The sequence below is a fragment of the Pithys albifrons genome, chromosome 1 (genome assembly GCF_047495875.1).
Source record: "Pithys albifrons albifrons isolate INPA30051 chromosome 1, PitAlb_v1, whole genome shotgun sequence".
NCBI classification, from domain to species: Eukaryota; Metazoa; Chordata; class Aves; order Passeriformes; family Thamnophilidae; genus Pithys; species Pithys albifrons.
Window position 1 is genome coordinate 115,824,934 of NC_092458.1, and position 27,075 is coordinate 115,852,008.

Sequence of the window (27,075 nt, forward strand, 5' to 3'; positions counted from 1 at the left end):
CCCTGAGTGAAGCAGCTCTCTGACCCCATGGCAGAGCTGAAGGTAACACCCAGCAAAAGCAAAGTATGAGAAGGACCAGGAAGGTGTTTTTGACTGAGGTTGAACCTGAGGAAGGGAGAGAAACAGAGCTTCCCTAAGCATTTTAATTCACTTCTTTTCTTTCTTCTCAACCCTCAAAACAGCAATTAAAACTGTGTTAATAGGCGGTAAATTCAGGCTTGTAAGAGTTCCTCAAGTCAAGAGAGTTTTGCTGGTGAGGATGCACACACTGCCACGCCCCTTTGCAACTGAGAGCTCACACTTTGGTCACTGTCATCATGTCCCAGATGTGACAGTGCCATGCCACAGACAAAACTGAAAATTGAACTGTAAATTGAAAATATTGAGATCCTTTTAGTGCCATAACATCTATTTTTAATGGCAACGTTTACAGTGTTTCTCATAAGACAAAGTTTCTAATTCCAGGTTAAAAAAATGACTGTTCATGTGAGCCTTTCAAATGCACGTCAGCTAACAAGTAATCAAAGTATTTTGCTGTAATAAACCTTCATAAGGGAACACCAGAGGAAAATCCTAAAGTTCAACTCAATGCATCATGCTAATCTGCAGAATGGGATTTTCCTGCCACTAATCTTGTTAGAGCAAGGGCACTGTGCAAATATATCTAAACACATAATTACTGAGGAGATATTAAAATGATCCATTTATTTCAATAAAAAATGCAAACTTTGAGAGGAATTCATTAATACTCAGAATCCAGCCACACAATAAATAATACTAATGAGCTGAGAAAAAGGAATAGATGAACAAGTACTGACATGATGTCTTATGCTTATTGCTGTTAAAGAGGAACTGACAATTACTCCATTTGAAATATAATTCTCACAAGAGAAACGCTAGAAAGTGAGAGAAAGACTTGTTAAAACTATGCATGTACATATATATACAGATTTGAAAAAGGCATTAGGATGAAAAGCAATTTAACTTACTCCTAAGGAGGCCATATGACCATTTTCATCACCCCTGGGCTGTGTTTACATTAGCAAACAGGGCTGTGCAACAGGAGCATGAAACAGCTGTTGGCAAGATGCTGCCAGCACAGAACTGTCCCTTTGCTGGGGGAGAACTGCCAGCCAGCTCCAGGGTGGTCCTGCACACTGCCTGCCTCACCCCAGGGGCAGGGGGAGCATCTCTCCAGTTCGGGTTTGTCCCAAGGCAATTCCAGGGGTGCTCTGTAATGTGAATCAGAGCACATTGACTGTGTGTGGCAGCAAACATGGAATCTCCTTCACAAACAGCCTCCTTGACTTGCACTGAATGTTTCCTACTCAGGACGTTGCAAATGGCTCACTCTGGGACAAACAGATACACTCACTCACACTTTCTAAATGATCCAATGGCAATGAGGGGCACCTAAAATAGCCTTTTCAGCAACAACGGGGCTGCGATAGTTGTCAAGAGAGAATTATTAAATATTCCTTATGCTCACAAGCTTCTGCAATTTGCTAAGAGGATAAATCAAACCTCCTGGTTTTGCATTTTGGAATTTTAATATGGCCATTGAAGTAGTGCACCTGGAGTTAGCCAGGCAGCTTCAGGGGATGTTTGCAAGTGTGTGGCTGTGGCACTTGGGGACGTGGCTCAGCACTGCACACAGGGGTGCTGGGCTGATGGTTGGACTCTGAAGTCTTTCCCAACCTCTATGATTTTATGATTTTATCCTCTGGTCTTTGAGGAGTAACCTGAGAGAGAAGAAGAAGCTGGAGAAGCGAACATGCAAAGACAGCTGTCATAAGTAGTTATTACGGTTATTATTTTGACCACAAATCTGCTCCCCCATCCCCAGAGTTTGTTTGTGTAGTTAAAAGGATTTAAGAGTACCTCAATCTACTCAAAAACAAGTCACGAGGTATCTGTGAAAATGGCTGTCCAGAGCTGAGACACTGCAATCCAGTATGACAGGCAAAAAAATCAAGTGGCAAACCCACAAAAGATACACTAAAAGAAAATGGAAAATACAAAGATTAAAAACTCTTCCTGACACTTACCTAAGTGGAAAGAGGCATCTCCTCATTGTTTTCTGTCTGCCACCTGCAAGTTTTACTCAATTCACCAGTTCTTATCACAAAAACCCTCAGCTTTGTTCTAATACATGTCTCTAAAGAGCCTCTGTAAGGGCAATTACCACTGACAAGTCCAATAAAGGCTCTGGCTTTTGTTCTTTCTGTAAGTTTATCAAGGCAAGGTAAGGACATTTCTTAGTTTTCATTCTGCTCTGTACAAAATGTGATGGGCTGGGCACGTCTGGCATCTCTGTTCAAACAGTTTCTAGTATATTTAATTTGGCTGTTTCCTTTGCATTTTTAATGAGAACTGGGGAACCTGAGGAGGGGAAGAAAAAATGAAGGTACACTTGGATCTCAGCATGATGCAGATACATATTACCTCTGAATGGAGGTAATTCTTCTCTTGTTGGCCTGAGAGGTGATTAAAATTTGAAATTATGAGCAATATTGAGAAAAAGTAACAATGCTGCCTTAAGGGTCCCAGTCATCACAGTTAGGCAGTCTGGGAAAAAAATAGGGAAGCGGATGGCAAAAGAAATGTATTTGTTAGCAAGTCAGCTGAAATTTTATTGCCAGGAAGCTCCCTTATCACCACAGTATTTCTCTCTACAACCCTAGAACAACAGGTATCCTGAGTATCACAGCCTGACGGGTTGCAATCTTTTAAAACCTCCTTTCAGATGCTTATCAAGGGCTGAGGGATTGCCTCCAGCTCCAGGCAAGCGATGAATCTGCCACCAGATGTCACCCACAGGCCACTCTGACTGCTGCGACTCCACCAAGCCTCTGGATTTCCTCCAGACAGAGCGGGGATGGTTATAGCGCTGTTGTCACCCCTGCAGCTACACGAGGTTGCTCCTTTCTACTACTGAGCTGAAAATGAGTTTTTAAAAAAAAAGAGGATTCCTTGCAATCAACCGGCATCACTGCATATTCCAGGTTTACTTTTGTGGCAGACAGGCTGTGGGATGATGGAGAGGTTTAAATCCAGAGGAGATGCAGAATTCTGGATGGACTGAGGTTGACATGCTCAGAGGATCAGAATGGAGACCACAGGACCTCCCTCCATTCTAATCCCAGCAGAAAGGAGGAACAACATTGTGGTACTGAGACCATACATCTGAGAAGGGAGAATCAGGATATTCTGCTGCTGAAGCCAAAAAACCATGTCAAACTCCCTCCTCAGGTGCCAAGCCACAACCACACCCCCGACTCCCATTAGGTAGAGCAATCAGAAATAAAAGGCATTTATGACCAGAGCCACTCAAACTCCACCCAAACGTGAAGAAAAAGTATTAAAGTAAGTTGAGGATAGGGGGAAAGTGGGAGCAGACCTACACTGAAACTGCTGGAATCAGTCAAGGGGCTGAGTCCATGTTCTCCTTGCATAGGGACACCTATAGTGAGAATTATATTCTATGTGCATGAAATGCTGCTTTTAGGACTAGACCTTTTGTTTGTGCTTACCTCAGAGCATATGAGTAAATTGCTTCATATCAGAGCTTGTGCTTGCTTAATATATATACCAGCAGATCGCTTTAAAGCATATTTTTGCAGCAGATACCATCAATGATAACCTTTGAACCTTATTAACATGTCACAATTTGTATTAATTGTGTTATTCTGTGAACTGTTCAGGTGAGTCCTTTGAGCTGCTGGCAGCTGAAAACACCCTGGCAGGGCCTGCTGAGGGGTCTGGGGTCTGCTGAGCCCTCCCTAAAAGGGTGGTCAAAGTACCCACTAACCTTTTCAACCTCTTGGTGAAGGGTCTCACTATGAGGAACACAGAGAGACAGGGACTGACTAAAGTAACAGGAACAAATTACAGTGCTGAACACAACAAAATACTTAGTAGAATTACAGACTGTCACGCTGACTGTTGGAAAGTCACCCATTTGGGCTTTTGGTAGGTTTTGTCCTCACCTGTACAGGAATGCAAATGTCAACACATAAAAGGAAACTCATTTGAACTTCAAATTTTGGTTGATTTCTAATTATTATACATCAGTAGCTGAAGAAGCTACAACTAACTGTTTATCGGCAAAGAACATTCCAACATAGTATTCGAACTTGAGCTTAGAAATTATTTTAGAAAATTTTAAGGATAAAACAAGATCCAGGCTGTTCATAACAATCAGTTCTGTGCATACCTGAATCTTCCTGTTTCCCCTCACCCACCCACACTTTACCATTTGTCCTCTTTAACAAACATAGGAAGAGTTCTTTTGGTATAGGGAATGTTTCCATTTTCACAGTTTGAATTGATGAAGCTATAAAATTAAAACAAAACATACAAACAATCCAAACAAGGTGCATAAAAAGGCGTTTTCACTTAATTTCACTTCTAATTCCATATAAATAAATAAAGTTAAAAAAATAAAGTTCTGCAATGTCAATAATTTCAGTCATTAAGTAGTATTTGGATACTTTTCCTAGTATGGCCTATTGTTGTAACCACCCAGTGTTAAGACACTGACTTTTAGTCCATGTAATAAAGCAGCTCAGAGCACAGAAAATACTTACTTTGAGGAAACATACAAAAATCACAGCTATTATATTAAGAACTCTGTTATAATGATATACTAATAACTATCAAAGCATTTGGTTCATACAGTGCTGCTGCAAGTCATGGAATGAACTACTTGATCCAAGAGAGTCAGTGCTAGAAATGGGTACCTGGGCAACCATCTCAAACTTGTCTGCCTGGGGACACAGATAGAACAGTTTGGATTCATTACAAAGCTGGAATCATAAGGTAAAAGGAAAGGAAGCTATTCATGCAAAGGAAACAAAAAGACTTCAACAATGCCAAGTTCCCTGCAATGTCCTATTGAACCACATTCAGAACACGAACAGCAGCTGCCTCCATTCCTCAGGCACAGAATTTTGTCTGCCCTCTCCAAAAGCTCCTAAAGCAGCAGATGGTTTCTTGGGACTTAGATGTCCATTTAGACACTCGCCCATGCCAAATTCCAAAAGCCAGATGCAATGACTTCCTTCTGCACCTCAGGTAAGAGTTTAAACTGGGGTCCTGACGAGAAGCAATCTGCAGTCTGTGGACCTGAAGTCCTCCAGCTCATTCCACGCTCCTGACAACCCATATCCAAATGTAACCATGTTTTGTAACATGAATAACCAAACTAACTCCGCTCTAACTACAGTGCAAACCCTGAAATATTTCGTAGCTCTTGGAAAGCTGCCCGTGAGCATCACCTCTGGTAAAACCTTAGACAGAGTGTCTCAGGAAAGAGCCCCTGCATGGCTGCAGCCACCCCACCCTTCATCCAGCTGTGAAAAAACTGCTCAGAATTTCTGAGGCTCAAACACAGTCAGCTCCTGCCCATCATAGAACGCTCGCAGCTGGTGTGGCTCATATTTTATGCAGGGCTTCTCAATTTGCATCCCAGGCTCCAGAGCATTGTGTCCCACTATTTTCAGATTCACAAGTTTTATTTTCCAGGTGTTATTCCTGACGGGACAGCTGATGAGTCCAAAGATCTGTTCAAAGATGCCCAAACAGGTGTTGTCCCTGTGCACTGTACCAGCCACTGCCACCAGAACCAAGCCATGTGGGGACATGGCACATTTCAGTCCACTGCCTTGCAAGTTGGGGTTGAAGAGAAGACATTCCTCTTTAACCAGCGAGAGCAGACGAAGGCTCACCATGTCTGCACCAACGTACTGCTCCACGTTTTTTTCCAAAGTGTTGTAACAGAACTTCATTTTGGCATCCTCCCAGAAATGCTGTGGTCCCCATGTTTCTCCAGATTTTACTCCCAAGGGATGTTGAGAATTCAGGAGTTCAAAGTACCACTGACAGAATTCTCCTCCTAGACCATCAAAGCCATCTGGTGGTGACTTTTGTCCCTCTCCATGACTCTGCAATCAAACAAAACTTTTTTAGAACTATTGAGTCTTAAAATTACCACCCAGAACAACATAAAATCATATACATACTTATTTTAAACATTTAAGTATTCTTCAAGTGTTCTGTGACAGTGTGTTTGAAGAGAAACATCAAAGTAAAATCTCATTTATTTTTAGAAATATGATTATCTTGAGAATTGAGCAGGTCCTTTGAATTACACTTAGAAGAGTTTTGTCTTGGTCTGCTTATAAACAAAAAGTCCTGGTTCTACAGAAAAAGGACAGGAGAAGGATTTTCAACAACTTCCATGAGACCGAGATTCTCATACTGAGACAAAACTTCTGCTGAGTGAAGTGTCTGGGTTAGTAACTCTCTGTTCTCCTTTACATTTCCAAATGAATGTTCCAGACTCAACCTGAAAATCTAACCTCTTATTAAGGCATATCAATTCACTGAAAAGTGCTTATAAATAAGCAATTTTGTTGACATTTTTTCCTGTTTCATGTTGCCTTCAGCCTCATCCTTTGGGTGGCTTTTGATTTGGTGAATAGTATTTCTTGAGAAGTTAATTTTTGAATAGTGCTGATTTATTATGGGGGTATTTCACCTGAGTCAGTGGGATGTGCCAAAAAACCGCACAACTAATCCAGGAAGAACTGAAACCCAAAGCATTAATGTGCTCCTGAACCTTTCCTCCACCAGATCATGTAACCCTGTTTGAAAATAAGACTGCCAAAAATAACCTAAAATATGTTTAGTCACTTTAACAGGTGATGTTTGTGGTCTTCACCATATTTCTAATAGGAAAAGCATCAAAGAAAACTGTAACTTATGTACATTTGCTCCTCCAAACAGACAAAAGACTTGAGGAACCTGTTACTTTTGCAGTTGTCCAACTGATCACTTCAAACAGACTGAGCCAATAAAATATTAGGACAGGAGGGATTTTCACAGGGCAGCACAGGCTTGCTCTGGGAATAAGGACAACTCCACTCAGCCTGCCAGAACATCCTTCCTTCAGACTGTCATAAAATCCTCTGATTTCTCTGAAAATAGGGAAGACTTTTTCTTCAGGAAAATGATCCAAATGAAGATGCATGACCTCCAACATTAAGGTGATGTGTTTCTTGGAACTAAATGTACAGTTTCTTTGTAGGGCTTCTCAGTATTTGTGACTTGACAACAATACTGGTTTTAGAAACAAATCAAATGACAAGTTGGTTAAAACCAAAGTCTAATAAGTATTAAATTAACAAGTAATTAAGCATGAAAAGTTTGGAGTCTTCTATATAAAAATGCTGTAATTGTTTCACATTCAAGCGTAATTAATTTCTAATTGTGTTACACAGGTTCAAGTGTGTAACACAATTAGAAATTAATTACCCATTTGCTCAAAGTGGTCAGGGCCACAGGAATGATGAGAAAACAAATGCAAAGAAAGATGTATGGGATAAATAAATCAGTTGAGTTTCTCCTACTTTGTGAATGTGTTTTAAGTACTTTGGAGACTTTCCCTGCTTATTACAACAGGTTTTCACAGCAACTGAGCTCAGACAGCCCAGGTGTTGGGGCTGCTGCCCACGAGGGCTCTGGAGCACAGCAAGGTGGCCAATGAGAACTGCAGGGCAAACATCCAGGACAAATGAAAATGTTGAAAGTTCATTACACTGCCAGGATTTGCTAAATGCCAAAGTTTTGAACTTCCAAATAACCCGGAATTACCAAAACACATTTAGTTACACTGTGTTAAGTGTTATATCAGGGGACAACAAAGGACATGGACCCGGCACTGCTACAAACTGGACATTTCAAGTATATAAATTTGGTAAAATCCACTCTGTGCTCTAAAACTGCAAGAAATAGAAGGAAAACAGCTTACAAAGAGTGAGTGATACTTTGATTGCACTGTCTCTAAAAGCAAAACAAGACCACTTTAAAAAAGGCACTTTTCTCTCTATTCCCTCACTGCCACCACCACATTTTAAACCACAGTCTGTCAGGTGTTCTTGCCCTGTGATCCACTATCAACACCGTCTCTTTGCTCTGCTCTGGGGTCAGCCCTGCCAAAGGGACCACTACTAGTGCCTGTGTGGCTGAAGGATGACTGGGAATCCTGGATCTATAACAAGAGTTTAAGAAGATCCATGCCCCTAAAAGATTACAAGGGCCTCTGCAGGCCTTCTGTGCCACTTTCACACTGCCTTCAGTTGTCCTTGAATCCACAAAATTTTTTATGAACGTCCTCTATTTTAATTTACAGTACAATTTAAAAATTAAAACCATGGAGAAGATCCTATACAGTGGAGTTCAAATGCACAAAAATACTGTGTAAAATGCAGAAGACTGTGCTCTACATTTCATTGCACTGTCATTGTGCTACAATCATGGTGTTGTCTCAGGAACTGGGGAGTTGTGATTATATTAGTGTGGAAATAAAACAGATTTCACTCCATTTCTGGCAGCCTTCAGGAGCCTGGGTAGAACTTCACTTTCACAAAATGCTGTGCATTGTCTGAAGTGGTTTAAAACTTTGGTATTAGAACTATTGTCCAAGGGAGTGCAGGAGGAATCAGAGATTATAGTGATACATTGGCACAGACACCTTTAAATGAGGTCCTTAAGAAAAACCAAAAACAAAACAAAAACAAACAAAACACCAACCAAACAAAAAACCAACCAAGAGCTAAAAAAGATTTGGTATCTTCCTAAATTTGTGAATAGCCATATATTGGGTGTGGATTACAACACTTACACGGGTCATCCTGCTGAGCACCCTCGGGTGGTTCCTGAGAGCAACACTCACCTCTGCCCATGGTTTTCTCTGCCCTGAGCCCGAGGCACTCGCTGGGAGCTGCCCACTCCAGTATTGCCTCACTCGCTCAATGAGGAGATGCTTCTCCGAGGAAGGAGGAGCTGGAATTCCTTGGGATGCCAAATACTTGAAGATTATTTCTCGGTAGACCTTCCTGCGCCTCAGAAGTTCTTCCACGTTTTGGCTGTAAACCAACACGGCATGAATGGCCTCTGCAAGCAAAGAAACTGAAGTCAGGAGTTGCTTCTCTCACAATAAAAACCCTAAACATACCCGACCAGCACCTGCAAACACAGTACAAGACAAGGCTAAATGAAATGAAGAGATTGAAAAGTTTGTTTGCAAACAAAACTGACCGAAAGGAATTAGACATAGAAGATACCCAAAGGCTTGCAAACACTGTTTGGAAAACAGTGGTAGTTTTACTGAAGACTTCGATAGCTTGTAATCCCTAATTCCAGTATTCATGGCTGCCTGGAACTTTGTATTTTTTAAGACTTATGAAATTAATACAACTTTTTCTTCCAAATAAAATCACTAATATTCTTCAAGCATTCTGGTTATAAAGTTCAAGTGCATCAAGAAGAGTAACAATTCTTGCACAGAACACACTTCACCTGCACTTCCTGAGACAGAGCCAGACTTAACTAGAACATAAGGTTATTTAAAATGAAATCATTGAGGGATTCCTCCTCCACATCACCACACAGCCCTCAGCAAAGGCTGATCTTGGTTTCCTTCTCCATTTGGGAAGCTCTGGGATATTCCAAAAGAAGCCATTCAGTTTCTTGGAAGCAAGATTACACAGGAAAAGAAGAACCAGGCAAATCTTTCATGGTTCCTCCAAAGATGGAAGGTGAATCATTTCCAGCATCAGTGGGTAGTTCACATGAGTTGGTCAAAGAATACATTGTTATTTTGAAAAAAATGCAAGTTTTCAAATGTTCCCTGTGAGCAGAACACTGACAGAAATGCAGGCAGAAAGATAAGGAAGGTTTGTCCCTTGGACAAGAGTTCTAACACCAGAGGTTTAAGGCATTTCAGACAATGCACAGCAGTTTGTGAAAGTGAAGTTCTACCCAGGCTCCTGACAGCTGCCAGAAATGGAGTGAAATCTGTTTTATTTCCACACTAATATAATCACAACTCCCCAGTTCCTGAGACAACACCATGATTGTAGCACAGTGACAGTGCAATAAAATGCAGCACTAGAAAATTCAGCTACAAGGCTCACTCAGTGGCAAAATCAGGAAACACAACAAACCTGAATTCAGTTTTAAAGTAGTTGCAGCAAACAGTTCTCACCTGCACTGAGGCTGGTACTTAATACGGGACCTATAAAAACCCTAAGTATAAGTCTAAAAAAACCCATGGGTCCTACAAAAACCTTCAATCTAAACAATAATAAAGGCTAAAGTTAAAAAAATCTATCTTTTAATATAGTCTATAACTACTACAGAACACAGACTAAAATGCAAGGAGAAAAATCTACCAGCAGACGACCTTTCAAAGAAATGTGTTTGGCAATTACAGGTCTGAGTGATGTCACATGAAACACACTCAAGGTTTTGGGATGTGCATATTTCAGGGCTACATACTGAGAGGGTTAGGGTTTAAAAAATTAACCTGGCCCTAATAAAAATAATAACACAATAAAATAACCCTAATAAAAAGGTAACTTTTATGAAACAAATCTCAGCAAAGCCATTGGGGGGTGGTCACAACCGGGAAGGGTTCTGTGCTGTGAAGAAATTAAGTTCAGTGTTAGATTTGTGTTTTACCCTTTTAGAACCTGAAAGCAAAGGTCATTAACGTCAACAGGAAGAGACTCCTGAGCTTTTGATACGCTTTGAGGGGACACAGAAGGTGCTGCCTGGAGGGGAGGAGGTCTGAAAGAGAAAAAGCAGCGCTGGAGCTGAAAATCTACCCCAAGCCAGGGGTGTTGGGGCTTAGAGATGCAAAAAGAACTGACAATAATTACAGCATAGAAACTACAGATAGTCAGTCAAGCAATTTTAAGAAACAAGAAGAAGGGAGACTGAGGAGCCAGCAAGGCAACACCCAGTTAATTCTGAACCACGTGCGAAGTTTTGGAGAAGTTGAGAGTGGTCACATAGAATAATCCCCTAGATAACATATGTATAAACCCCTAGTTAACATATATTACTATAATCCATCCTCCTTATTAACGTTTCCTGGCCACAAGAACTTTAAACTGCGTGTCACATGTTCAATAAACATTCTAGTTTTCACCTCCATACCTGGGATAGGTAGTTCTCATACACTCTCACACATATAGGCTAATAAATGTTGGGAAATGCCATGAACATGTAACAGGAACACAAAATGAATGACCACGAAGCCACACCGGGCACAGTGAGAACCCCTCGGTGGGCACCCCCGGGCACCCACCTGGGTGCTGGGCGGTGTGAAATAAAACACTGCGTGGCTCCTGAGACTCACAAATGGTGTGTTAGAAGTTAAAGCTTCCTCCAAGCGCCGCTTTCAGCCAACACCCGCGGCCACCTCAAGTTCCCCAGGCCTGATCCTCCCGAGAACTGACCCCCGAGGCCTGAACTCCCCCAGGCCCGAACCCTTCGGCCCGAACCCCCCCAGGCCTCTGGGCAGCGCAGCCCCGGTGCTGCCCGGCTTCCCGAGGCGCCCCCGGCACCCCCAGCACAGGGGCCGGCGCAGGGCCCGGAGCCGCCGCCGCAGAGCCCGCCTGGGCCCGGGCAGGCCCCGCCGCTCCGGGGCCGGCGCTGCCCGCGCACCTTGGCGGCTCTCCGGGTGAACCAGGCGGCTGGTGACGGTGTCGGTGAGCGCCATGAGCTCCTCGGTGTCCAGCAGCTCCAGCAGGTCCCGGCAGCCGGCCCGCTCCCGCTCGCTCAGCCCCGGCTGCGCCATCGCGGCCCCGCCCGGCACGGCCGTGGAGCCGCCTGGGAGCGCCCCGGGCCCGGCCCCGACCCGGGCACGGGGGGAGAGCGCAGGTATATGAAATGCAGATCCTGTGCGTGGGAGCAGTTTGGAGGTGTAACCAAGCACCCTTCCCTTCCGGCGGGGCGCGGAGTGGCGCTGATCCCCGGGAAAGGGACCTGGGCAGGGAGGGACGGGAGGAGGCAGCACCCTGGGGCGGGGAGGGACAACAGCCCTGTCCTGGAGCCGGGAAGGACCATTCCTGTCCCGGAGCCGGGTGGGACCATTCCTGTCCTAGGGAGCATCAGGGAGGGGATTGTCCCGTTCTGCTCTGCACTGGGGCGGCCTCACCTGCAGTATTGGGTCAGTTTGTGGTGACACAATAAAAGGAAGGTATTCAGCCATTGGAGTGTCCAAAGGAGGGCAACAACGGTGGGGAAGGGCTTTAGGAAGGGTACATGGTGTGTTCAGCTAGAGAAGAGACTCAAAGGAGACCTCACGGCCGGCGAAAACTTCCTCACGAGGGTAAACAAAGGGTAGGTGTTGATCTCTTCACTCAGGACCAGAGGAAGTTCACAAGTGTTCACTTCAATGACAAGTCTTCATCGTTGCTGCAGAGCCCACACAGTCCTGTCACGGCCTGGAACTGAAGGACTCCTCCAAACTCTTCCAGCAGGATCCAGCTGTGCATCAGATCCTCGGGAATGGCTCAGTGGCCTCTTGTGGTCCAGGCAGATGCTCCCGGCGGAAACAGCCTTTGGAAGTCAACTGAAAGGCTTCAAGCTGTGGTAGCATCAATGATCAACTCATCTTTGAGTATCTGAGATGCAGGCCCAGGGACACCAAGCAAGTCATCCACCTGTGGCTGAGGGAGCTATGGGATCCCTTGGGAATTAATGCCAAGCAGGAGATCTGTCTCCCCAGGAGTGGGAGATCTGACAGCACAGCACCTGCTTAAGGAAAGGAAGTTCTATGAACAAAGTTGCTTTTTTTCCACTTGCAAGGCCTCAACCTTGTGCTGCTCCTTCTCTTGGCAGTATTTGCTCCATTGGGGGCAGGACAGCCAGAAATGGTCATTCATGAGACAAAGGAGGAAAGATGAACAAAAAAGGGACAAGAAGTAACAGAAACTCCAGCTGAGCCAATTGCCATAAGCCAAGAAAAACAAAGGTGTGGCAGAAAAGGTGAGCACTCCCACCAACCGCCTGCTTTAACAGGGGTGTGCAAGGAGGCCACTTTTGGTGCTATAGCTGCCTGGGAGTTCAAAACCAGGAAGACCCAGATTCTGCAGACACACAACCTGTCACTTGCAGACAAAGTTAAAATTACTAATGATGCTTTTGCAAAAACCACTAACACATTGTGGCAGGCTCTGTTCAGATCTGTAGTAACAAATGCTTGCCCTCAAAATCCTGTAAACCAACAACAGAACACCTACAGGAACAGAGAACACATTGCTACTCCCTGTACCATCCATATGTTTTACATGATTGTTTCCTCTTTGAGATCTAAAAACAGTCCATGCAGATCTCCCAGGTTCCTCAGAAGGAAAACCAACACACGTTCAGCTTTGAGTAATAGCTGTTCCCTTGAGCTCAAAATAGACCAGAACAGCTGACCCAATTTTGCCCATGAATTTCAAGTCCAACGTTCAGATAAAAATTGAGTCCTAGAGCATCTGGAAGGACTGAACATAATAATGCTCATTGTCTGCTGGGCCAAATTTCCCCTCACGTGTACACTGATTTAATGTTCTTGATGTAGTTGGGGCAACCTGTAACAGCTTCTGTTGACAAACTAAAGCTCATGCATGGCCTTGCAATTCCATATTCCACACAGCCAGTTACTTGCACGCTCTTCATGGACAAGAAAGACCTCCCACCACAACATGGAGTGCATCATTCTGCTTATCTGCAGAGTTTACAGAGCAAAATTACTGGGGTCACCCTTTATTGGGGTAATGTAGATCAGCTTTGCGGTGGTCAGAGGAGGCAGAGACAGCTCAGGCTGCAGTGGGATCAGAAGGCTCACCCAAGAAAAAGGACTTGATTTCCAGTAACACCTTCACTTTTAGCTACTCCTGGATACAACCTGCCAGCACACTATTGGTCACTGGTTCACCTCACATACATGGAAAGATTCTACTGGCTATAAGACATCCACATTCTACAGGTGGCTCTCTGGTCCTTAAGGATGCACTCATCAGTCACCTCAGACCTTAAGAGATCCACACACACTGTCACCCCCACACAAAATCATCAAAAATGGGGACTACATGTTCATTTAGCTGTTGAAATTTTGAATCCTGCAAAATAAAAATTAGAAAATGCATCTGAGAAATTACCTTTTCTTCATTTTGTTTATATTTTAACAATTCAGATTTTTTAGATTTCAAGAGAGTAATATCTAAGTAAATCCTGTAGAACTTGGGGGTGAGGGGGGTGGAGGGGTGGGGGGGTGGAGAATAAAACATCAAGATGCCATTTTTAAAATTAGATTGTTTGCTGTATTTTCAGTAAGTAATGGGAGGGCAGGGGGTGGGAAGGGAGGGGCAGACTTGCCTCCAAATGCTCCCATTTCCACTAACCCTTAGAGAGGAAAAATGCATTGTCATCACAGAGACTGGAGAGACGTTTCAATATTCAGAACTGATGTCTTCCCCCTATCCTTTTTTTAAACCAAGGCTAGGCCTTTCAGCAGGATTATACCTTCTAAGTGCTTCCCTTTGGAGGTGGTGGTGGAATAAAGGAAATAATCTCAGAAGCAGGTTTAATTTTCTTCTTTGTCATAACTCAGACTTCCCTAGAGCTGTTATACAAACTTTTAACTGACCTGAACATTGAGCAGGAATGTAAACCAGCATTCCTAAAGGGGAATAAAAAGGAAAATTATTAGCCTGTATAAACCAAAGGTGAATAGAACTCCTGCAATATTAAACTGCTTTCATAATTCAAGGAATCACTGTGTGGGATCCCCTCTCTGGCCCACTCCCAGTTCAGAATTTTATTTACTGCAAAATACATCCCTAAAATGTTAACTGCCCTCTTATTTCCATATTACTCTGTGAAGTAACTGTGGCCAAAGAGGGATCTCTTCCTGTCCTTGCCTCGACCCACAAGCCTTTTGTTGTATTTTCTCTTCTATGTTCATGGAGTAGGGGAGTGATGGAGCAGCTTTGGTGTCCAGTCAAGGTCAAACCACCACACTTCCTTCAAATGCTACGCAAAATAAACGAGACATTACAATACAAGCAAACACAGACATTTTAGTGCCATCTGTAGCTGTTTTATGGGTGGGCAGAGTCATGAACTATAATAAGGATCTTAAACACTTAAGTGGCACTGGCCTCTGCAATCCCACCCTAAAATTTTCAGCAAGTTAGCTTAATGTTGATTATGCTGACAGGCAAAGGTGACATTTGCTGAAATGTATTATAAAAATAGAAAACAGCAAGTAGCAATCACATGATGCATTTTCAGTTTCACTGTACCTCCCATTCAATTACACTTCAGAACCTTCATATTTATATTCATAGAAAGATACTTACAAATATATATTGATATATACCTACAAATATATATTTATATATACCTACAAATATATATTTATATATACCTACAAATATATATTTATATATTTATACCTCCTGTCTGCCATAATTATTTTTTCTTACACAATTCTAAAAATAGTTCCCAATGATCTTCTCAACTTTCCAGATACTGAACTGTGTATGTACAAAATTATCTGCATACTCAAGAACCTCAAATCTGGCATTTGTCTTAAACTTCTGTAAACTTTTTCAAGCACCCCTGAGCACCTGTTTGGTCTTTCAAGGTCTAATTGTTGGGTGTTTCCGTGATCCAGACATCTCAGCCTTCCCTTGGGCTCAGGGCTCAGAGTTCAGTCCTCACAGTCCAGCTCTGTAACACCAAACTCAAAGAACACTGAGAATTTACAGCACTGTGAATGATAACTCTACATAAACCAGCATTTTTAGATTACAGTATTGAACTTTTAGAAGTAAAAGGAAAAAAAAGCAGCTGCACTGTCCTTATCTCTAGATTAGAGCATTCAGTCGAGGGGACTAAACATAGCAAGGAAAGACAAGTGTAGCACACCAGAGTTACTCTCTATTAGCAGCACTATCAGAAACAAACAGAAGCTCAGAGTGCACCAGCTGAGGCTCAGCTCTGTGTATTGGTGCCAACCCATCTGCCCAAGAGGTTTAGGCCAGCAGTTTGTACTTGTAATGCAAAATCACTGAAGAACTTGACTCATTTTATGATGGAGGAAGACAACCCACCAGAAGCATCTTTTAACAGCTGCATCCAGACTTGTGTGTGGCCTCAGATTTGGCTTTTGAGCCCTAGGAAATCACTTCAGCAGTTCAATGCCCCTCCCAGCCTCCCATTCTGAAGCTGAGTTTAGTCAAATCCAAATACCCACATACCTGACACACCAAGACTTGGCATCTTTACAGAGGTGCCGTGGGACTGTCACATACCAAACATAACACACCAACTGTGAATATTGCTGCAGTATTTTCAGAGTGATTCTCCAAAACACAAGATCAATTTCTATCAACAACAAGGACAATGTTTTATTGAACAAATCTATGTACAGTACAAAAAGGTTTTTAAAATGAAACACTACTGTAGATTTATTGCAGTTTGATGGCTCAGTTTTAATTTGTACTCTTATATAAAATGCAAAGTAAAATAATTTAACATTCAACAAGGAAGCACAAATTTCCTTTCTTGCTGAACCTGTAACAGCTTTTACAAATTAAGAGTCCCAAAATGCATACACTGCATTTAATCAGAAAGGTGTTATACAGTACCAAATAAATTAAGAAAATAGTAACACTACCACCCCCTTTGGGTCTTTTGTTCATAGCACTGGTGTTAAACAATAAAAGAAATGAGTACAGCTGAACCTTCAGTGTGATATTAAAATCACAAAGTTTAATGTTATAAATTATCCAAACTATACAATTTATATAATTTTAATGAATATGGCTAAAGAACCAAAGTACCAGTGGCCTTTTCCCCACAGATATGACCACTTTCACCCTACTTTCAGTATTCCTTTTTTGTGAGAGGTGCCTACTGAGCAGCAACTCTTTGCCATTAGAACTTACATGACCTTTACAGTGAAACATGATCGGGTTAGAGAAGAGAGTCTGAAAAGCAAAGTCCAAATCCAAGTTACAGCCAACTGGAGGAATGTTATTAGAATACAATTATCAGCAATGAATGCACAGACTTTGATCCAACAAAGCTCCCAAGCCCATGGATAACTCCAGGCAGCTTTTAGGGAATTGCAGGCTTACATTACACGTGTACTTGAGTATTTATTGAATCAAAGGGATACATCTTCAAGGATTTCTAATTATAGCATACAATGCTTAATGCCTGAGAAAAAAACCAAAACAAGTTTCAAATCTAGATTTTTAACCTTTTTCAGCCCCAAAAGTTGCAGGCTTAGTATATGGCAATACTCAACATACCAAAGAATCCTTAAAAAGCATGTAGAATTATCCCACACACATTACAAGTCTCTCTTTGCTTCTGATTAAAGTTCCTTAATACTGCAACTGAGAATACCTACAGGTATCAGAGAACAGCTTAAAGAAAATGCAATGTCTTTTGAAGTAAAAATCATGATTTAAAAATGTTACCACTCACTTGCTACTTCAGGTCAATTTAACCTATTTCTGGTGTTAGGTGATGCTGATTTTCACCTACAGAACAATTCAGGTTTCCTGTTTTCCAGAGTGTACACACTGAACATGATGTAAACAAATGGTGGTGTCCAAGAAAAGCATCTTTGAACAAAATGAGTTTAATGCAGGTACAAAAAATTATGGTCACAGTTTATGCATGTACACAGATGTATTTATCTACACACTTAAACCAAAGAAAATACAAGTCTCAATCATGTTTGTAAAGCATCTTCAAACACATGGAACTCCAGGGAAAAGGCAAAAAAGCACCAAAGATTAAAGGTACATTGGAAAGATTTCACACAAACATTTTTGTCATATCTATTGACTCAGTTTTCAGATTTTTAGAACTGCAATACTGTAAAATTAACCTTTTCTTTCCAGATATATTTAAGCAAATTTAACTAGATTAACATTGTTAAGCAAAGAAAGGGGAGCCTGGGAACATTCAACATGAAAATTGGGTCCTTAAAAATTAGTTGGTAACTTGAAAGTAAAAAATATCAAAGTGCATTTGTCTGATAAGGACCTCATTAATTTAAAACAAACTTCTAATGTATTTATATATGTAAATATATATATATAGTGTGTATATATGTATATATAATGAATGATGCATTTAAATCCGCTTTTTTGCAACTGCAAAAAAAATTCTTTGGTGCCTCAAATGTCATACAAATCTCAAAGTGGACCATCATCAGTATTAATGTAATGCACACATACCTGTGATCATAATTTTATCACCTTTTTTGTCAATCCAACTCAAAGTTAAGGCAAAAATTTCCTAGAATTCAACAGTAAGATTTTTGAATTTGCATTCTTTTTACCTCCCACAGGAGGGGAAAAGAAAGCAGAATTAATGCAAACACCTGTTTACTTTCACAGACCATGATTAGCAGAGGCGTTACTGAACTACTGAGTTTAGTTCCAGCACTACTGCCCAGCCTATCCTACAACAAAACCCTTGGGTTTGCAAGTGTGAGCCATTGCTACAAAGAACAGGGATTTTCGTGCACTTCTTGATTTTTTAGCATTAGTTTTGACATATCTGTTGATTTAAGCCCTACACACACTGTGATGAACTATTCCACAAATAAACCAGCTGAGCAGGAGCACTTGGGCTTTGCTATCCTACATTTCTGTGGTGATTCCACCTCTGAACACCAGTTCTCACCACTACATTCCCCTGCCTACAAACAGTAAAACTTTACCCGCATAGAACATGATCCCAAATAAAAAGCTGTTAGGTGGCAAGACAGGAGAAGATAAATTAGGGGTTAAATTAGCACAGTAATTGGACAATGTGCATGTTTGCCACACCTCTGCTTGGGGTGGGAAGACCAAAAACTACAATGGCATCCTTTGGGTTTCCAAATGTCCTGTATTTCAGTGTTCCATATAGAGCTGAAGGGCTCACACTTCCTGTCTTCAGATCCTGATTGTTTCTGTGAACAGTGAATTTCAAATAAAGTGCTTAACATTTAAGTAACTCCTTCACCAGTTTCTGGGAAAGGCAATCTTTTCAAGGGATGCTACTAAATAAGGTTACAATGTGTCTTAGAGTCCATATCTATTTTCTCCCTTTCTCCAGACAGTAAATAAGTAGTTACAGTACTGAGTTGTGACCTACCACCATTTACCACACATATGAGACAGGCTCCTCCTCATCTTTCTTTTCCCCCCTAACCTGACCTGTGCTCTGCTTTCATCTGCCTTCTCAAGTTCTTTTCAGTCATATCAACAGCTGAAGGACCCCTCTATCCGCATAACAATTGTTTAACCCTGCTCTGTAGTGCAAGCTTCACCCCCCTCAAAATTCTGCATGTTTCCATCGTTTCTGTTAAACCCCACGTGCTCTGTGCATGTGCTGTTTGCATTGGCCTTCCCACACTCACAGATGTTTTACAGGACACTCTTTATGTCCACCTTTACCTTGGCCTTGCAAAGGGCTTCTGTGGCATGGATCTGATTTCCACTGTGTATTGTATAAGTTTTACACTTCATATCACATCAACTCACTTTTCCTTTCATGTCCTGTATTTCATGATTTTTGGCTATTCCAGCATTCCATCTAAAGATTTCTTTCCACATTCCTCTTTGGATTCTGAGTGTAAGTTCATTAAATGAGCATATAATGGACTCAGCACTTCAACTTTGTAAAAACAATTCATGGTTCCTATGCATTTCTTCTCCACAGTATAAAAACTTAAAACCTTCTGGAATGATTCCTTCCCAGCTGTGTGGACAGACACCCCACTGACAACACAAACTAAAGCAGCTTTCAGAAGTGGCTGGGTTGATTTCCACAAGGCAATTAACACCTCTGCTTCCTCTGCCTGCTCACCTGTATGCCTTATTTCCCTTAAACCTTCCTGTTAGAGAGACTGTGCCATTCAGCTTCCACCATACATTTGGAATGAACATGGCTTTTCCAATAACTGGTACTTTGGGGATTTTGTAGCAACCTTTCTGGACTCAAGACCTGCAGAGCTCCTATTACTCCTCTGTGAGTTTTGTCTAGAAAATGTGCTTTGTCTTTATCAAGGTCATGTTTCTCTATAGAAATTTGAGACTGCTTCATGTTTAAGGCCAACAGGGAAATGAACTGATGCTTCTTCTCGTAGTGTTTCCTTACACCACTCCTTATCTGATACTTTTCTCCACAACTTTGAATCAGGCACCTGTAAAAGAAAATGCACTGGGATCAGAGAGTAAATAATTACTTAATCTACAACAATCCTTATGCTTTTCCACATGTTTAGTTTCAAATACCCAAGGAAAGGCAGACTGAATTGACTGAAGGGAAGTTCTGGCCAGGTGGGGGTTGGTCTCTTCTCCCAGGCACTCAGCAATAGGACAAGGGGGCACAGGCTCAAACTCTGCCAGGGGAAATTGAAGTAGGGGATCAGAAAAAAGTTCTTTGCAGAGAGAGTGCTCAGGCATTGGAATGGGCTGCCCAGAGAGGGGGTGGATTCCCCATCCCTGGAGGTTTTTCAACTGAGCTTGGCTGTGGCCCTGAGTGCCATGATCTGGTAAAGGGACTGGAGTTGGCCCAAGGGTTGGACTTGATGATCTCGGAGGTCTTTTCCAACCCAATCCATTCTATGACTCTATGATTCTGTTTTAGAGGAAGTCTTTTCAATCAGAGTTGCCTACAAATTCTCACCACCTCTTTCTTATTCTACACAGTATGTCCAATTTACAAGTCCAATTAGCAGAGCACTGTGATTTAATTGTCTAAGTTCTTGCATGCTGCAATTGCTTTCAAGTTGTGTCAGGTTGCCTGTTTTCCAAGACCATTTTCTGATTAGTATTTACCCCCAAAGAAACCAACTCAGAAGGACTGCAAAAGACTTACTTTCATCATCTGAATCGAATCCAAAGAGCGTCTGACACTTCTTTTGTGCAAGGTGAGCCTCAAGTGCTTCTGAATTACAGTAGATGGTCAAGCAGTTGCCACATCTAAATCTTTCTGTTGTTTTGCTACAAATTTTGTCATGTTCAGAATAAGCATCTACTTCATCAGCCAAAATTTTTCTCCGTTTTGGCATGCTAATGTAACGTTCATCGAGATAACTTGGAGGCAATGGTCTAACATAGGGTTTTGTTAAGATGACACCATATGAAGTAGTCTCTGTTGTCTGATTTGGTTTAGAAGGTACTTGTGAGGCAGCAGCAGCAGCATTATTATTTTGTGGTGCATCATGACAATTCTGTAAAACTGGTAACACTGACCCATTTTCTGTCCTTGTTTCATCTGCCACTCTGTCCAAAGGTGTTTGTGAGGACTTGGACGACGCCTGATCTGGGTCACTGTGCCCATTGACTAGTTGGTCACTAACGACATTACAGGTTTCAGAATTTGGCTGTAACACAGGTGTCTTTTGGTCTATCGAACTTAAAACTGGAGCAGTACCCTCAGATGAACTTTCATTCCCATTGTGAATTACATTATTTGCTTTCTTCTCCACACTTTGAATATATGTCTTTGGTTCTGTAGAATCCTTCCTTGATTTCCAAGTTGGTATTGGTAAATCTACAGATTCTTTTTCATTAATAGATTCATCATCGTCCTGGAAACTACAAAGTTCTGAAGGACCATCTAAACAATCTTTTTCATTTGCATCTTCCGAACATTCTGATGTTTTATTTAGATAATGCTGAGCCTCGTGTTCGTACAGCAAAGGGAGCTCCTCAAACAGCTCAGAGCAGTCTGAGAAGTTGCACTGAGCTTTAAACCCACTGTGACTTTTTGTATGTTCTGCAAGCTCAGTTGACAGCTTAAACCTCTGATTACAATTAAAGTGTAAACAAAAGTAAACATTTGGATACACATGTCTCTTCAGGTGGTCTACAAAATGCTGGGAATCAGCAAATTTTCTCTGGCAGAACCGGCATTTTCCTTTATTCCATTTCATTATGTGTTGCTGCACCTTCAGATCAGTTGGATGACTTTTTCTTGCATGTTTATTGAGGAATCTTATCTTTTTAAACACTCTAGGACAACCATTAGCAGGGCACTTAAAGGTTCCTTCTTCATCCAAAGCACCAATGTCTTTTTGAGGGCAAAAAGCTCCATTCACTTTGTGCAAAACAGGTGACTCTTTACTGGAGCTCTCATCATCTTCAGGCAAACTTTCTGTACTTAAAGCATCAGGAACATTATTAAAACAGCTGTCACTACTATTTTCAGTAGCATCATCCTGGTCACTTAGATGGTTTTCCACTGCATCAAAAACCTGTTCTGCATTCCCATCCTCCTCTTGGACCACTTGCTCAGCACTTGGAGCTATTGCAGCCTCTGGTTCAGCACTTTTGGAACCGTCAGAATTCCCATTCTCAAGAGACAGAGAAACATCAGAATGTTCCCCTTCATTGGGAGCAGGAGCCTGCTGACTAGCCTCAAGCACTGCAGCAAGATGTTGCCTTTCTATCTTCCTGACATGATTCCTCAGGTGCTTCAGCATAAGTCCTTTTTGCCTGAACTTTCTGGTGCAAAGTACACAGGAAAAGCTGCCCTTTTTCTGGTGGGCTTGTGCGTGCTTCACAATGTCATCACCCAGAAACTCCTTGTTGCATATCACACAGTGGTGCCTCAGCTCAGTCTGATCCACCACTTTGGATGCCTCAAGAGCCTCGTGGTTCTTTTTGGCATTGCCTTTGGACCGGGCTCTGGAGCAGTTCCCAGGCTCAAGCTCCCCATTGCTCACCTCTGTTAAACCCACACGTCCCTCACTCAGAGCCCTGCACTCTCCTATTTTCTCTCTGTTTGCAGTGGAGTTTTCCAGTGTACTTTCACTTACACCATCCAAGGCTTTATCCCCCAACAATGCTAAACAGTTCTGCTTGATCATCAAGAAATTCCAAAACTCGGGATCGAAAAACAAACCCTTTTTCAAAATTGGAAGCAATTCAAAACGCACACGGTTTTGAACAGAACTAGTGCACTCATTGTACTCCTCATCTGCACATTTATATAAATGTTCAACAGTGTAATAAGATTCCAAGGTGCGCTCAAGGAAAAAGATTGAAAGAGCACAAATTCGCAGGATCTCCAAGTCATTTGGCAGAAAATGGGCAATTGCTTTATAAATAAGACTCTTCATGTTGGGATCTTCACGGAGGTCCAACTGTAGGGCACATCCACATATCTCAACACAGATCTGAAGACCATCCTCACCAACCTGCAGAAAGGAAATCACAGTGTACATAATTACAAAGTATGCATAATGCTATTTTCCTTATGGGTTTACAGAAATCTACAACTTGAAAGTAAAATAAAAATACAAAACCCACAGAAATAGAAATCAAAACTCAACTAGTATAAACAATGCCCAAACACCAACATCCCATATATTTGACAATCAATCACAGACTATTCCGAGTTGGAAGGGACCCACAAGGATCATCGAGTCCAACTCAAGTCAATGGCCCACACAGGGGATTGAACCCATGACCTTGGCATTATTACAACCAAGTTTTAACCAACTGAGCCAATCTCAGGGCTATTTATATTCATCTACTTGTAAAACAAGAGTTCAGAAAGCATCCTGCTAAGAAACTTCACCTAAAAGCATGTACATTCTTAAATACTATGTAAACAAGATAATAAATACAGCTAAAAAAATGCTCAAAAATAACATTTGGTTTGCACTGAAAGCGACACAGCTACTGTCAATAAAGTCTCAGATACTTTTGCCCTGTGCAGTTCTGTAGTTAAAGACAACTGATTATTTGTGGATATGAACCAAGACTACAAGAAATCGTATCTGATCTCTCAGTATCTCCTGTCTGTCTCTTCCCTGTCTAGGCTGTTCCACACTGTAATTGGACAGTTACTTTATATTCTGCCCCTGTTCTAAGCCGTTCAGGTGTGTGTGGCTTGGCTTCGCAAACGAAGATTTGGGAAGGGCTGTCCCCACGTGGGTGTGCCCTTCCAGCCTGCGCAGTGCGTTTTAGGTGAGGCTCAGCGTGTGCAGAACTGGCCCCACCGTTTAAGTCCTGAGGTTCATCTGCCACGGCCGAGTGAGCTTGGACAGTGCCAGTGAAGTCCTCAGGACTAGAACCTACAGCACCCGGCATTTCCCAGGAGGTCTCCCATCCAAGTACTAATCCGGGGCTGACCCTGCTTAGCGTCCGAGATCTGACGGGATCGGATGTCAGGGAGGCATTTAGTCGTTCAGGTAGCACTGCATAAAAACAGGGTAAGACAGCTTGCAATTTTGAACATCAACCACCAGGGAAACTGTAACAACCCATGGCCAAGCATTCTACAAGGCTTGACTTTTCAGAATTGATAAACCATCCCTCCAATGAGAATTCCTACTCCACACTTCAGGGTGGGGCTCCTGGCATGAGCTTGTAACTCAGAGGGATGATCAGAAACATGTTGCCCAACAGGCAGAAGATTAAAGTCAAAAGAGTTTCAGAAAGTTCAGAAATAATTAATACTTTCTATATGTAACTGTTTGTTAACAAATACAGAAAATGCTCCATACATAGTGGGTTATTAAAAAATAAGACTATGCAGATACAAACAGAAGTTACCAATACCACCACAGGCACTTCTGAATCCATACAGAGATGAAACTCTTAATTTCAAATTAAGCAAATTACTGCATTTAGATCTCTACAGCAGCCCCCATGACAAAACAATTGACAATTCATTTAGGGCATAAAATACGAAGAAGGCACAGCCCCAAGGAGCATTTGGATGATCCTCTCAGGCACCTCTCAGGGTGTGACTCCTGGGGATGGGCCTGTGCAGGGCCAGGAGTTGGACTCCACGATCCTTGGGAGTCCCTTCCAACTCAGGATTCTGGGACATCTTTTGCAGGTGTTTGTGCAGAGGGGTACAAGACTAACATCTGAAGCATGAAATACAGTACAATTTTCTAAAACAAAATAGTGTCTTCTCCTGTATTAGTCGAGCTCTTCCTTTATGTTATATTAAGCATTTTTTTCAGACTTCATTACAACTGGTGAAAGGATTCAGAATTTAGTAAGGATGAAGGATGGATACAATTACACAAATCCCATTTCCTTAAGAAGCCAGGCTGAAAAAACCCCACAAACTGATAAATCTTTCACATTATTCCATGTACTTATGATTAATTTACCCATTTATTTATAGAGGAGGACATTCCCCAAACTTACTGCAGAAAAAGAAAAGCTCAGAATTCAGTAAAAAAATAAATCTTAAAAACACACAGCTAATCAAGAGCAATCATAATATTGAAGCACAGTCTGGAACTTGACAAAATTTTTAAGGTTTTAGTGTCCTTCCCTACCTCTTTATTTTTAACCTTCCACAAAAACTGGTCATTACACAATATAAACATCACTTTTAACTAGTTATAAAAAGACTGGTGGATGAGGTAAAAACAAACAAAACTTACTTCATCCTTAATGACTTTCATGAAAGGGAAAATTACTCTGACATTTGTAGCAATTCTCAGAAGCTGGTAGCAGTGGTCGACAAATACTTGTTTTGAAGGGTTTGATTTAAGTTGCAGTTTACTCCAAATGAAGATCAGGTCCCTATTAAGTAGAGATTAAAAAATTCCAATTAGATTGAGTTTTAGAACTCTATCACTAAAGACAATTCTTTGCATATTCTGCGACTAAAATCTTATTTGAGGGTGTAATACCAATTTAAGTAATATCACAATGTGCACAATGGAAAATGCAACTTCATTACTTTGTTTAAGTGTTCAGGGTATCTCCTATCACTGAGCCAATTAAATATTCAACAAAATATAAATGTATCCAGCTTAGTTTCAGAGAACTTCACAATAAAACCAGATGGTAAGAGCTCTAGCCCTTAAAGCACAGGCAATAAACACCAGGCTGAATAGCAGGCCCTGTGTGTTCTTGGGATTAAGCTGCTTTCAGTGCAAGGATGAAGATCCTTCAGGAAAGGAAGCTTTTGACTGTGGAAAATGGAAGCATTGTGGAAAGCTAACTTGTTCTGTGGCCCAGGGACAGCAAACAGTGATGTTCTCCAGTTCTGTGCATCACAACACTCTGCCAAGTGGCAGTTCCATGAAGGGCTCAGGCTCTACAGCTAGTCATCCCTCCCTGTGATCCTCAGTCAAACATTCCTGCCTCAGACAAGGAAACACAAGCACAGATTGCTGGACTCTGCAGCAGAGCTCCTACACAGGTCATGGGCTCAGCCTATAAAATACAGCTAACTGAGCAATTTACAGCCGGTGAGGTCTATGCACTTTAATTCAGAGACTGGGAAAGGCAACTGGACTTAACTTTTAGTGATAAGATTTGCCAGCACAAGGATTTCACGCAGGAGTAGATAAAGTCAGGACTCTTCAGACAGAAATCCCACCACATCACACTGAAAACAGGACCAATTGGCTTCTGTTTTCTGGAAGAAGATGCTCTTCTATTCTACCAGTCTCCTCCCTCAGAAAACAAACCTAGTTACTGACAAAATATTTGACTCATCCTCCAGAGTCTCTGGTCTGTGCCAGGTACAAATCCAACCCTTTGAGATTAAGCTTCTCTTACTAAGACCAATGCCTGAATGAAGTGACAGAACTGCCTATGACAATACACCAACTGCACTTTTCAATTTAGGACAGCTCTCCAGTTCTGCTTGACGTTTTAAGAGCTAGACACGAGAGCCTGGTTGTTTCTTTCATTCAGAGCCCAAGAAAACTAAAGTTGAGAGAACAATCAAGCTTACATGGGGGAAACTGAAAAGTAAGACCTTATAAGCAGCTCTATGCACAAAAAAACATTAGTCTTACAGCTTTTCTAAAAATACAAGCTGTTCACCTCTGCCTTTACCAGGCTGGAAATTTGCTTTCTACATCTTTGCAAACTTCATAAACCAGTTTGAAACCAGTATCTTCATGGACATTCACAACAACTCAGTAAAAGTCTCAATCTGAAGTACAAAAATAAGAACTGAGTATTTTTGCTGTTACATGTTACCACAACTGAATAATCCAGATTATTCCCTGCTTTGCCTCAGACCATTCCAGAGCAAGCCACTTCAACACTAATCCCAAAAAATGTGAGAAAACTTAAATTATCCTTGTGAGAGATCAGTTGTTAAAGTGGTTTGTCGTGCTCAGACAAGTGTGACGGCTGGCACAAGGGAAGAGCTGGAAAAGGAATGGAGAAAACTGGAAGTAGAAGGAACAGCTCCATGGGTGAAGAACAAGGT

The 27,075-nt window shown here is 41.8% G+C and overlaps 2 protein-coding genes across 2 annotated transcripts in view; both read right to left on the minus strand.

Annotated features, from left to right (window-relative positions):
• Nucleotides 1-424: 424 nt before the first annotated feature.
• Nucleotides 425-11,798, minus strand: C1H3orf38 (chromosome 1 C3orf38 homolog). The gene is made up of 3 exons (XM_071564323.1): nucleotides 11,518-11,798; nucleotides 8,738-8,958; nucleotides 425-5,945 (listed from the first exon to the last, which is right to left on the minus strand). The coding sequence occupies exons 1-3, from the start codon at nucleotides 11,648-11,650 to the stop codon at nucleotides 5,370-5,372; spliced, it is 930 nt and encodes a 309-aa protein (XP_071420424.1). The 5' UTR covers nucleotides 11,651-11,798; the 3' UTR covers nucleotides 425-5,369.
• A 5,686-nt stretch (nucleotides 11,799-17,484) lies between these two features.
• Nucleotides 17,485-27,075, minus strand: part of ZNF654 (zinc finger protein 654) — a 34,070-nt gene continuing 24,479 nt past the window's right edge. The window contains exons 7-9 of the mRNA XM_071564337.1: nucleotides 25,283-25,424; nucleotides 20,743-23,068; nucleotides 17,485-20,065 (exon numbers count right to left, since the gene is read on the minus strand). Coding sequence (XP_071420438.1) covers nucleotides 20,058-20,065; nucleotides 20,743-23,068; nucleotides 25,283-25,424 — 2,476 coding nt within the window. The 3' untranslated portion in view covers nucleotides 17,485-20,057. The remainder of the gene's footprint in view (nucleotides 20,066-20,742; nucleotides 23,069-25,282; nucleotides 25,425-27,075) is intronic.